This window comes from Schistocerca nitens, chromosome 1, assembly GCF_023898315.1.
Source record: "Schistocerca nitens isolate TAMUIC-IGC-003100 chromosome 1, iqSchNite1.1, whole genome shotgun sequence".
NCBI classification, from domain to species: domain Eukaryota; kingdom Metazoa; phylum Arthropoda; class Insecta; order Orthoptera; family Acrididae; genus Schistocerca; species Schistocerca nitens.
Window position 1 is genome coordinate 704171244 of NC_064614.1, and position 13710 is coordinate 704184953.

A 13710-nucleotide genomic window follows, 5' to 3' on the forward strand; every position below is an offset into this window, starting at 1 on the left:
TTGGACAGTTACTGTGGTGTGCTGTGTCAGGCACTCCACCTGACCTAAGAATACAGACTTAATACCTAAAGCTGTTGTACCAAATCTCAAGCGGCAATTTGAACACCACCGGCCTGAAAGTAACACTACAGGCACTCCTTGTGGGCACAGGCCTTGAACAAAATGCCTGATACGGCATTCCACAGTAACAGAACGTTCTAGATCACAGGAAAGCTTAAATGACAAAATTTGGAAGATAAAATGTCTAGCATGACTTGGATGTCATTCAGAACTTCATACAGAAAGATTGACAACAGATAATAACCACAAACTATGCGCACAGCAATTGTAACAGCTGTGGCTAGAAGAAAACACTACAATTACTGCTATTCGTCAACGTGTTCCATTGCCTGGTGCATTGTGGATCAGAAACGGAGCACCTAGCACAACACAAGCATAAATACCAGACTCGTTCCATATGGAATCAGTATAAGACAGCACCTGAAGAAGACTGAAAGTCACGCAATTGAAATATCATGCAATATAGATGCGAATAACTGACAGAAACCCAACTGCTCAAAATGACAAAACCTTGGTACAAAATCCTGAAGGCATTAGAACTGATTATACCATTCATCAGTAAAATTCTTCACATTTTTTAGTGTATCATGAATATATCTTCAAAATGAGAATTTTATGTAGAAGAGTAAAAGAAAACGATGTAATAAACCTATATGATTGTGCCACTTCTCATGTGTTAAGAACTGACACTGATTCACTCCCATAAAGCCATAAAACATAACACGTGCAGGATATCTTATGATAAGACATATGGGCAAAAACAACTTATGTATACAGACTATAATACAAACATCCAGTCATTTGTATATGACAATTTACAGACCTAAATTACACCAGGAAAATTGAGTATGCAGCAGCTAAATGAATTAAATGTATTCTTGACACATAGCGGATTCTTTGATTTAAAAAAGAGTTCAGATGCATTGCAGTTATTTCATAGTGCCTACACTGTATGCAAAATATTCCAAGATTTGTCCTTAAATACACGGACATTGTATATTTTGGAACAGCAAATATTTTGGGGCCGAACATTTGTAGGTGGAAAAATGACCTGTAATTAGCATGTTCTCCTTGAGGAGGAGGAGGAGGAGGAGGAGGAATGCATTAATACAATTTGTTTTGGAATGACCCAGTATTCCCGGGGATCAAATGGTTCAGTTTGTTAGAATGTTTATTGGGCTACATACATCATGTCACAAATCTCAACTTGGAATGATACTGCAGATAAAGATAAGAAAGGAAAAAAAGATTTTAGAAATCTTGTCGATATTAAGACTGGAACACTTGCTAAGACTTGTTACACACGGAAGAGGAAATTAATCACACCTTGTTGAAGAAAGGATACCAGCAGCAGACACATACCAAGATCTAGGAAATTTTGTCATCTGCAAGGTCAGCTTAATAAAAATGAAGTGTTTTTGAAAACTGTTACCAAATGACCTAAATAGATGAAAAACATTGCACACAATAAATTAAATGTAACATTGTAGTAAATAAATTACATATTGTACAAACTTTCAAAAAAACTGAGACTAAAACAAAATCTCTGGCTTATAGTTTAAAGCAGCTGCTCTACATTTATTTTAGTATGATATATAATAAAGAACAAATTTTATATGCTTCTCATTAATTATTAACAGTGCATAAAGTGTTAAAGAAAATGAGCAACAACTGAATTTTGTTATTTCACTGAAATCAAATTTAGAAGCAGTGTCATACTCTACCAACAAGACAGCTGAATCTGACAGTCTGCAACACCTGTACATGGCCTTACATAGCACTTTTCTGATCATCTTTGTTTTGCTGAAACTGCACTGACAAAATGCTGCAGTCACTGGAACTGACATAAACAACATCAAAACTTTACCATCCTTTGAACAAGCATATCGAAACCTACCAATTAAAAAAATAAATAAAAATAAACTTCAAAATAACCAAATGAGAAGCTCTTCTACTGGAGTCTGAAAGCCACTGTTTCATTAATTAGCTCAGCTGAATCAATATTTCTGTTATATTTGGCACCAGCATTGCTGCATATATTTCAAAATTAGATACAGAGCTATCATTTAAGATGACCATGTCAGGAAATTAAAAGTGAGATCAAATAGTGCGTTATATGAGAGATCTGTTTCCCATTTTATTTACTATTCTGTCAAATATGTTGAAGCAGTCTAGCTTCAGTTGTTTCACTCTAACCCTCAGTTGGCAGAGAAAGGGAAAAGTCAGAAGCCTTAGACTGTTAACAAACATGTTTGCTTCAGCACCTGCTGGCCAACCTTTGAGGTCCTACATTACTGGAGCAAAGAAGGAGCAAAAATTCTAGTGTTAAACAAGAGCTAGCAGTGTAGGCAGCATCAGTATGAACCAAGCACACTGATGACACACAACCCACGACACCTATTCGGTAGCAGTTATTTCTTTATGACGGATGAAATGGCAGTGTGACAGCAGGGTATCTCTACAATCCGGAGTCACTGGAAAGGGTTCTTCTCACAAGCAGAAGATACACCCATGCTCATAAATTAAGGATAATGCTGATACAAGGTGAAACATCGGTCTGTTGGATGGTTTGCGGGTTTAATTCACCTCAGGGTATGACCATGTGGTGTATTTGACCTGTGGTCGTCACACGGTGGCACTGGCAGCAGTCCACATACGCAGAGGTGTGTTGGTGCATGTCAGAGTACAGTGCAGCGAGTAAGTGTGCAGACATTTTCAGACATGCTAATGGTGACAGTGTGTTGAAAATGGCTCAAAGAATGCATATTGATGACGTTATGGGCGGTAGAATACTCGGGCGACTGGAGGCTGGTAAAACACAGCAGGTCGTAGCACGGGCCCTCCGTGTCCCACAAAGTGTGATCTCAAGATTATAGCAATGATTCCAGCAGATAGGAAACGCGTCCAGGCACTACAGTACGTGAAGTCCACAGTGTACACCACCACAAGAAGACCGATATCTCACCATCAGTGCCCACAGACGGCCACAGAGTACTGCAGGTAGCATTGCTCAGGACCTTACCGCAGCCACTGGAACAGTTGTTTCCAGACACACAGTCTACAGACGACTGAACAGACATTGTTTATTCACCAGGAGACCTGCGAGGTGCATTCCACTGATCGCTGGTCACAGGACAGCCCATAAAGCCTGGTGTCAAGAACACAATACATGGTCATTGGAACAATGGTCCCAGGTTATGTTCACAGACAAGCACAGGTACAGTCTGAACAGTGATTCTCACCGGGTTTTCATCTGGTGTGAACCAGGAACCAGATACCAACCCCTTAACATCCTTGAAAGGGACCTGTATGGAGGTCATGATTTGATGGTGTGGGGTGTGATCATGATTGTTGCATGTAACCCCTGCATGTCTTTGACAGAGGAACTGTAACAGGTCAGGTGTGTCAGGATGCCATTTTGCACCAGTATGTCCACCTTTTCAGGGGTACAGTGGGTCCCACCTTCCTACTGATGGATCATAACGCACGGCCCCACTGAGCTGCCATCGCAGAAGAGTACCTTGAAACAGAATATATCAGGTGAATGGAGTGGCCTGCCTGTTCTCCAGACCTAAACCCCATTGAGCACGTCTGGGATGCTCTCGGTCAACATATTGCTGCATGTCTTCAAACCCCTACAACACTTCAGGAGCTCTGACAGGCACTGGTGCAAGAATGGGAGGCTATACCCCAGCAGCTGCTCGACCACCTGATCCAGAGAATGCCAACCCGTTGTGCGGCCTGTGTACATGTGCATGGTGATCATATCCCATATTGATGTCGGGGTAAATGTGCAGGAAACAGTGGCGTTTTGTAGCACATGTGTTTTGGGGCGGTTTTTTCAACTTATCACCAATACTGTGGACTTACAGATCTGTGTCATGTGTGTTCCCTACGTGCCTATGCTATTAGCGCTTTTGCGTAGTGCCACTTTGTGCGGCACCACATTCTGCAATTATCCTTAATTTATGGGCACGAGTGTAGGAACACGAGGGGTATGAGAACTTTGGTGCTTTCCTGGTTAATTTTTAAAGCACAATTTTTTTCTTGTTTTTAACTGGTCAGGTTTTGCACCCACTCCACACTCCATGAGTGTGCCCTTGGCAGGGACCTATCTCACCATGGTCTCAGAATGGTCCTGATCAGCAGTCACCTAAAGTGACTTACAAGAACATAGGAAAATGTAAATCAGAACGAACTGTTGGCTATTTAAACCCTGTTCCTACTGACTCCGAGTCCAGAGTCTTAACCACTTTGTCACTTTTACCTAGGTATTACAATTACGAACAACTTAAATTGGAAAGAACACACAGAAAATGTTGTGGGGAAGGCTAACCAAAGGCTGCGTTTTATTGGCAGGACACTTAGAAAATGTAACAGACCTACTAAGGAGACTGCCTACACTACACTTGTCCATCCTCTCTTAGAATACTGCTGTGCGGTGTGGGATCTTTACCAGATAGGACTGACGGAGTACATTGAAAAAGTTCAAAGAAAGGTAGCACGTTTTGTATTATCACGAAATTTGGGAAAGAGCGTCACAGAAACGATACAGGATTTGGGCTTGAAATCATTTACAGAAAGGCGTTTTACGTTACGATGGAATCTTCTCACGAAATTCGAATCGCCAACTTCCTCCTCCGAATGCAAAAATATTTTGTTGACACCGACTTACATAGGAAGGAACGATCACCACAATAAAATAAGGGATATCAGAGCTCGTACGGAAAGATATAGGTGTTCATTCTTTCCATGCGCTATACGAGATTGGAATAATAGAGAATTGTGAAGGTGGTTCGATGAACCCCCTGCCAGGCACTTAAATGTGATTTGCAGAGTATCCATGTCGATGTAGACACCTCAACTGACAACATAAAAGTCTGTGTTTTGCGTTGGGCAGGGGAGGTGGGAGGGGGCATTGAGAGCAGGGGGGTGAGGGGGTTGGGGGGGTGGGGGTAGCAAGAGATTGAGACATGGGTCTAATGAAAGAAGCAAGAAATGATTATAGCAAAATTTCAGAACATATAGTGACAGAGGAGCTCCACTTCCTCATCAGGCACGAGGAAGTATATACAAATGTTCAGTTTTTATGTCACTACAAAAATCACACAATACATTGTGACTAGTGTTTTCCTGATTTCATTTATCTTCATATGAAACTCTCAAAGATATTACACGTGTTAACTGAGCTGTTACAGAAAGTACAGAAGAACAAATTTCTCATTGTTTAATATGACTAGCTCTGCAGGCCATATTAACCACAAACAAAGAGTACTAGGCACATTCCACATACTTGGCACTGTATCTGTTGAACATAGATCAAAAACAAAGAAAGTTGTACATACTATAAAATGACAAAAATTATTTAGCAATGAAACTTGGAAAACATGATCAGCAGAGATGTGTGGGATAGTATTGCATGCAGAACTTCTTTACATTATTGGTAAATTTCACAGCTTCCGTCACGTAATCCATTACATTTGATAGAACACTAACAATGTCCCTCAGGACTCTATGCTTATCAAACAGTAATAGGTGTACTTACCAATATGACACAGGTCTGCTGTGGGAAGCTTAAAATGAAAAGCTTTAATTTCACTACTCATGCAGCCTGTGTTGAAACAATGCTCAGTGCTTGGGACAGGCATCTTTGTGGAAGATTATTCAATTGAAAATATGATCTTGTACAGAATCTAGTCATGAATTATATTGCCTTTAGCTTTCAGATGAAAATTAATTTAAGTAAAATAACTATCTTCATTTATACTTGGCAGTTCATTGAAATATTGGTGGGATAGGATTTAAAACACACACAGTCTACGATATGAGTTATTGCTTTCATCATGCCTCTCTGTGATTAATTAGTATAGTATTATTTACAGATCTATAAAGTAATAGTCCATATGGATATGTGGTATGGCGTATTACCAGATTTTTTCCTAAAATAAATTGACTTTTGTAAGGTTTTTCTTCCAGTGACATGGTTCAAATGTCTGCTAAATCAGATTTATCACAATTCCAGTGTCACATCCTCGCATGTTCACCTACAGTCAATTATACTTACCTTCATTATGTAATTCCACACTACCCCAATTCAAAACTGATCCCGCACTTTACAATAATAGCCCAGAAGACATTACAGATTTGTTATATAAGCAATTACTGCAGTCTTAAAGTTCTGAATCACTGACCCAAAACTCCCATCACCTTGCCCAATAGCTATACTTCTGTATTCAATTAATTCCCTATTTCAGTATATTGTAGCTCACAGCTCTCTAATCACATTAAAATACTTTTAGATGGTGCTATCTTATAGATGGACTGAGAAAGCGGCATCTTAGACATTTAGTAGAATTCAAATGTCATAAAAACATAATATCATGTTGCATTTAATACTGAAACATTAAAAACAGACACTCCATGACAGAAAATGCCCCTGAACAGGCTGTCCCATTGTAAAACTGGTTTAATGATGGATAGTGTCTAATTGTTTAGTGATATTATAAATATTTAAACAATGAACAATTGATACAATAAAAACTCACAAGGATAAATCTTCCACACTGCCATACGAGGAATTTCCCACTGTTCAGACACAAGATATTGGGACAGCTAAAAGACGACCTGAAGAACTGTGTTGCCCCCATAAGCTGCCCACACAATACCATTTTCTGCTGCTCAGTTACCCAGGCAGGATGAAAATAAACAACAGCTTCTTGTGGATCATCCTCCTCCTTCTGACACTTCTGTGTGTCGTACACAAACATAATAAACAATTCCCTGAAAGTAGATAAATCACGTAAAAAGAGTACCAAAAAAAAAATACTGAAACACATAGACCGAGTGCCATTCTGTAACTGTATTTACACATCTGGTTCTTACTTTGCCATATTTAAAGTTACAACTCTTTCATGTGATCTAGTGGGTGACACTGGATCGTAAATGTCCGGCACTCGTTTTTACGGCTTACAGAGTATATTTATTTACACTGGCTAAAACTTCAGTTCCAAACTGTTTTGCTGTGCTCGGGGCGGGTGCGTTGCGCACAGCTTTTGGAACACATTGTGTTATGTAAGCGGTCAATTATTCAGCCCATATTTTCTTCCTTCTTTTTTCTACTGGATGACTGCATGCAGGTGTTCATGCATTCCAGAAATTACATGACAGTAGCCAAGTCATCCCGAAAATGGTGTGTATTTCCAAACTTGACAGCGCCCAAATTCATCAAAACACGCATGATCTAGCTTTCTAGCACTAGCTGTCACAAACTCCGACTATTAAATATAATCTTTGTTCATTGCGTCAGAGATGTGCGTAAATTATCTTAAATTCTCTCCGATTTCGTATTTGTTGTCCGGTGAATAGCCTGCCGAAGTATTACTTAACCTGTTTCATTATGATAGTTGTCACATAGATGTTTTGGCCTTTTTTCTCAAATGTAGGCATCATTTCACAGAAATATTTGACTACGCAAGAATTTAATTTGCAACACCTGTTCCATGGACTACATTGTTACGTAATCTTTAGACTCTCTCTACTGCATATCGGAGCAGATTTTTCGCATGTTCGTTTATCATCGAACCTACCTTAGGGAATCAAGGAACATCCAACAAATCGCTACCAGTAACTTCATTTCTATCCTTTCATAAGTGAATTACCATTCAAGTTGTGTATACATTTATTATTTTCTGCCACAAGACTTTCCTATGTTGTTGGTAACATTTTGATTTACATATTACATTTTATAGACCTATAGCATTGCTACCTGGCTTTCTAAAAATTATTGAACATCTCTTTTGAGCTCGGCTGACAAAATTTTTCAATCAGAATAATATATTACGAGAAAGCCAGGATGTGTTTAGAGAACAGTGTTCCACAGAGACTACCGATCGATGTGGCGCAGTGGTTAGAACATTGGACTCGCATTTTGGTGGACAATGGTTCAAACACGTGTTGGGCCATCTTGATTCAGGGTTTCCGAGATGTCCCTAAATCGCTTCAGGCAAATGCCGGGATCATTTGATTTGCCCTTTGAAAGAACATGGTCGACTTTCTTCTCTAATCCGATGGGAACGATGATCTCGTTTTTTTGGTTCCCTCCCCCGAGCCAACCAGCCACTGAGACTGCTACTTTTAATTTTGTCAGCCACATCTGAAATGCAGTTGACGAATATTCCAAAATCGCATATGTTTTCTTAAGGCCAGTCAACATACATCGATCTACCTTCGCGTATCACATCGGCGCAGACAGGTCATTGCGTGTGAATAAGAGATCTGTGCAGATTTGAGTTGTGTGCAAACCTTGATGTCGGAGGTTTGATCGAAATTGCTCTAATCTGTGGGTTCAAATCACATCTTCACAGACAAGTTGGAGCTTATAGACTGGAGGTCGCCGCACATCTGGTGCTAAAACGTGTTTGAGTCAGCTGTTTGTTCACTCGGGCGTTTCTCGCCTGTGTGTGCATTGTGAATTTGCAAATGGTAGATACACTTCAGTATTGTAGAGAATTCATTAATGAATTATCGAAATGTATGGGAGTAATACAAGTTTGTGGAAAATTAAAAGCAGAGAATACAGTGTTAAGAATAAATAGGCAGCTGCTTATGATTCTTTAATTGAGAAATTACGAGGGGTTCACCCAGTGACAAATACGAAAACGGTACTGCCACATAAAAAAACAGAGTAATGAAATCTTTTCGTTTTGGCGCCGGGGAAGGGGGGGGGGGACCGCTAGCATACTTTCACTCAGCAGCGGTACTGTGCTTTGCCGTAAATCAGTGTGAATTGTGCGAGCGTAGCAGAAAGAAGTAGCGCATCTTTGTTCTAAAGGAGAGTGCAGTCAGAATACTGTGTTGAGCTGATGGCGGAAGATCTTGGAATAGCGCCTTCAGGGACATACTTATTATTATGCTTATTTTACTTCCTAATGTAATATGTGTTTCATAACAAAAGTGCTTTACAGGAGAACTGTAGAATTCACTACCACAATACTATAATGCAGATATACAAAATGCAATTTTATATTCTCGTGCTAAAATCGCTGGTAAACTTCAGGTAGGAAATTGGAAATCTCGCCTTAGAAACAAACTGAGCTCTAGCTTATTGGCTATGTATATAAATTCTAAGAATGTAATATATCTCACTGCTTTCATGAAATCATCCTTCAGGGCAGCGTAAATAGCTTCAACTGTGGTGGGTATGATTTTATTCAATGCTTGTTTCGAAATTGTAGTAGGAAATTCTAGATCTTTGTAGTTCCTGTTACCAGGCATCTATCCTCATCCAAGTCTTATATGCTAGAAGCTATGAATGTCAAATCCTCAAATAATTCCACAGTTGTCGAGCTCGCCTTCCAGTTCGTCAAGTACATTCATGTGCAAAAACGTCTTAGCTTAAGCAGACGCTATTTAGTTTGCATTTTTTTTAGCAACACAAGTTGTGAATGCAGACTGTAAAAGAATTTCCTCCATTTCTGAATAAATGAAGTAAACTTTGGGGTCACTGAAAGATTGTGTAGTCGCTTGCTACATCGACAGATGGTGCGCGAGCAGTAGATTGGGACTGGTGTCATGTGAACATACTGCGTTTGCAGCACTCTTTTGCATGGACAGACATTTGCTCTGAAATCTCCACAGATCGTTACCTGTGGACAGACCTTTAGATCTGTCAAAGGCTTTTGATAATATAGATCATTCAGTTCTCTTAAACAAACTGCATCATTATAGTGTGTGAAGTGCATCAAATGAGTGACTGCAACCTTACTGAAGTAATCGGTCTCAGATTACAGACTTCAAACATAAGTATAGTACCACTACACAGAGCTACCATAGCCTAACATAACATATGTGATAGACTGCAGAACTACCTTCCATAGCCATCCTTACTGTCATCCAGAGTACCACAGGGCTCTGTCTCAGGACCACCTGTGTGAAGAATGCAGGAGCAGTACTGTTTGCAAATTATACTAGCCTGCTTATTGAAGCAAAAAATAGATCTCTTACCACCTCTGTAAGTATCATCACAGGTGAAGTTTCTCAGTGGCTCTATAGAAACAGTCTCATATTAAAGCCACAAAAAGCTGTTATTTTAAGCTTTCAGACTCAGCAAAAAAGCAGAAAAGTCAGTAATTCACATCAAGAATCAGGATATTGAAAATGCCACTGAAACAAAAGTTTCAAGGCCTTCGCCTGCAACAAAATCTAAAATGGATTTCCCACATATCATCCTTAAAAATCTCTAAGTTAACATACAGTAGCGCTCAAAAGTATTTTGACAAACCATATTAACTGGATTAATTAAAAACAAATATGAAACATGAAAAACATTAATTTATTTCATTGATGGATATTCAATGTTCTACAGAATAGTGACTGCAACCTTACTGAAGTAATCGATCTCAGATTACAGACTTCAAACATAAGTATAGTACCACTACACAGAGCTACCACAGCCTAACATAACATATGTGAAAGACTGCAGAACTACCTTCCATAGCCATCCTTACTGTCATCCAGAGTACCACAGGGCTTGTTCACAACCTAATAGAGTGTATTTTTTTTAATAAGGAGAATGGTGCAGCAAAAGTATTTTGACAATGTTGAAAAAAACATTTTTAACTCATAAATATCATCTATCATAATAAGAAAATCAACATTTAGTGGGATATCCCTTGGCTTTTATAACAGTCTCACACTCTTCCGGCAGTGAGTCGACCAATATTTGGAATCGATCCATCGGAATTTTATCCCACTCATTTTTAAGAGCTTCAGAAAAAGCGTATTTTTCGAATAATTTTTTATTCTTATTCTGCTATCCAACTCCTCCCACAGATGTTCTGTAGTATTCAAATCTGGACCATGAGTTGATCATTCCAGAACCTTGACTTTTTTATGTTTAAAAAAATCACTAATTTACTTGAACTTGTGCTTGGGGTCGTTATCTTGTTGAAAATACCATCCAGATAGTAAGAGGCGTTTAGCGTTTGGTAGCATTTGAGTCTTCAATCCTTATTCACGAACGAATCGATCCATAATACTTTCAATTTGAACTAACGGACCAACTCTAGAGCATGAAAAACATCCTCAGACCATCATGGGAATTTGGTACCGAAAGTCGTATCTTTGATTTACAGGATGTCGAACGTTCTTGCTACCATCTGTTTTTTACAGATACTAAAGGCTTTTTCGTCGCTCTTCGTCCATATACTCCAAAGAGTTTCAAGCGTCGTTTGACAGTGGAAATGTGAGTATTAACTTTATATTTTTCTTTCAATTCTTTTTGTATCATTACAGACGACCTGCGAACATCACCTGTAATAATTTTTCATGATATGATCGACACTGTTTCGTTTATTGTAGTTTTTTCCATGTACTAACGTGCTGACGAGACACATTAAAAATACGAGCAACTTCTGCGCTTTAGTGCATTTATCATGGCGTTTCTAAAGTCACTGAAATATTCCTTACGTTTTGGCATATTGAAATAATAACAATAAGTAAATATCAGTAGAAATCAAAACTAAAAAGCAAGTAACGTCAATTGCGGAGCAAACTGCTTGTCAAAATATTTTTGAGTTCGCTGAAAGTTGCATTCGTCTGGCAGCGCAAAGTATAAACAAAAAAATCGCAACCTGACACCTTCAAATAATCGCAGTTATTTTGCTCTCCACTATACTCAGTTCTAGGGGACTGATGACCTCAGATGTTAAGTCCCATAGTGCTCAGAGCCATTTGAACCATGCCTAATCTTGACTGTTGTGACCAAGTGTTGTCAAAACTGAAATCTAACAGATATTTTTACTTAACCTGGCTTGACAGCCTCTGTTAAGATATTCATCTATGGAGTGGAAGGAGTTGCCTATCAAAAAGTCTTTCAAACTCTGTTTGAACCATGCTTTCTCTGAATACTTTGTCCAGCTATTCAATCTCTAGAATTTATTTTGCAATCACATAATTGTTTCATTGCTCCGAATGTCATTAATGAACAGTAAGCAATGTTCATCCAGACACGCAACTAATGTGACGTGATGGTTTGTGGCATTCTGTAGAGTCACTGAAATACTGTTTACATATGAGATATAAGGAGGTCGTCTGTGTTGTTACCCCCGGATGATAATTACACGAAATATTTGTCAGGATTTGTAAGCAGTGGGGCCAAAATGGTTCAAATGGCTCTGAATACTATGCGACTTACCTTCTCAGGTCATCAGTCGTCTAGAACTTAGAACTAATCAAACCTAACTAACCTAAGGACATCACACACATCCATGCCCGAGGCAGGATTCGAACCTGCTACCATAGCGGTCGCTCAGTTCCTGACTGTAGCGCCAAGAACTGCACGGCCACTCCGGCTGGCGCAGTGTGTCCCTGAGGTACAGAATAAGCAAACACCAAGAAGTAAGTTTAAACAGTTTATTAAAAAGACTGATTATAAAACACACACACTACACGCACCCATCATCACTGTGTCTGACATCCTAACACCGAGTAATTATGGTCGTATCGAAAGGCTCCATGCTGAGCTAAGGAAATGGACACATTTGCGCCCAAGGCCGCGCTAGTTTTACAGCGCCCTGCTGATGGTGGCCAGTGGCATACTCTCTTGTGGCACACTGCGGCCAGATGCACGTCTAAAGACCAAGTAAATTGTCAGCATTCCAAGAAAGGTTGGCTGGAGAGCACGTGTTACATACTGTACAGCTATGTGCAGACCCTTATATCACACTCCCCAGAGAAAAAAAGAGCAACCACAGGTTGCTCAAAACGACCTCCTGAGCGTTATGAATTACTTTCGCCATTTGTGGCATCAGAAGGCATTGCACCATGTGTTTCATTTGCAGACACAGCAACGTTCAGTACAGGATGACAATTTCATACATGAAAAATGCTGTTGACAAAAGACAAATTAATAAAAACAATAAAAACACAATACTGACAATCAAGTATGCATTAACATTACTGGATGAATCGAAGGACTTAATTCTATTTGCTGCTTCAGTGAAGTTTAACTCATTAATGGCAGAAATTACATTTTCATGGACATCCTTAATTAAATAATTCTCTTCAGAATAACTTGATAAGGAATGCTTTCCATATGTTAACATGTATGAATCATTCTAACAAACAGACAACATTCTCATTAATGGCAAATGTCCAGAGTGGCATTCAAGACTAATCCAATATTATTCAATTTGAGTGTAAAGGGTAGCTTAGGTGTATCATAATTTTTACATGTAAATGTGACAACAAGGGCGGAGATAAATGAGAAAATTTTACCTTCAGAACATTGTTTAAGAAATGGATGATAAAGATGCATTAAAATTCTACGACAATCATGTCTTGGGGGATGATTCATAAAGAATTCTTTCTCACAGCTGTACTTTCTACTGTCTAAGAATACTGCCTCATTCAGGGCAAATTAACTTATGACTACGTTTACACATATACAAATCGTTTTCATTTAGGGACACAAAATATCTTCGATACTTGCTGATCAGTAGATAAACATTTAGTACATACTTTACACGAATACCTGCCTGTCTCCATTTCACAGGGTAAGTATAAATCTTATACGTTGCAAAATTATGCTTTGATCTAGCATTTGGTATAGAAACAATAACACTTAATTCATCTTTAATCATTAAAGAGTTT

At 39.0% G+C, this 13710-nt stretch overlaps 1 protein-coding gene across 1 annotated transcript in view; it reads right to left on the reverse strand.

The window, feature by feature from the left end:
• Window positions 1–7352, reverse strand: part of LOC126259664 (uncharacterized) — a 79854-nt gene extending 72502 nt beyond the window's left edge. The window contains exons 1-2 of the mRNA XM_049956606.1: window positions 6943–7352; window positions 6606–6840 (exon numbers count right to left, since the gene is read on the reverse strand). Coding sequence (XP_049812563.1) covers window positions 6606–6840; window positions 6943–6950 — 243 coding nt within the window. The 5' untranslated portion in view covers window positions 6951–7352. The remainder of the gene's footprint in view (window positions 1–6605; window positions 6841–6942) is intronic.
• Between the last annotated feature and the right edge of the window lie 6358 nt (window positions 7353–13710).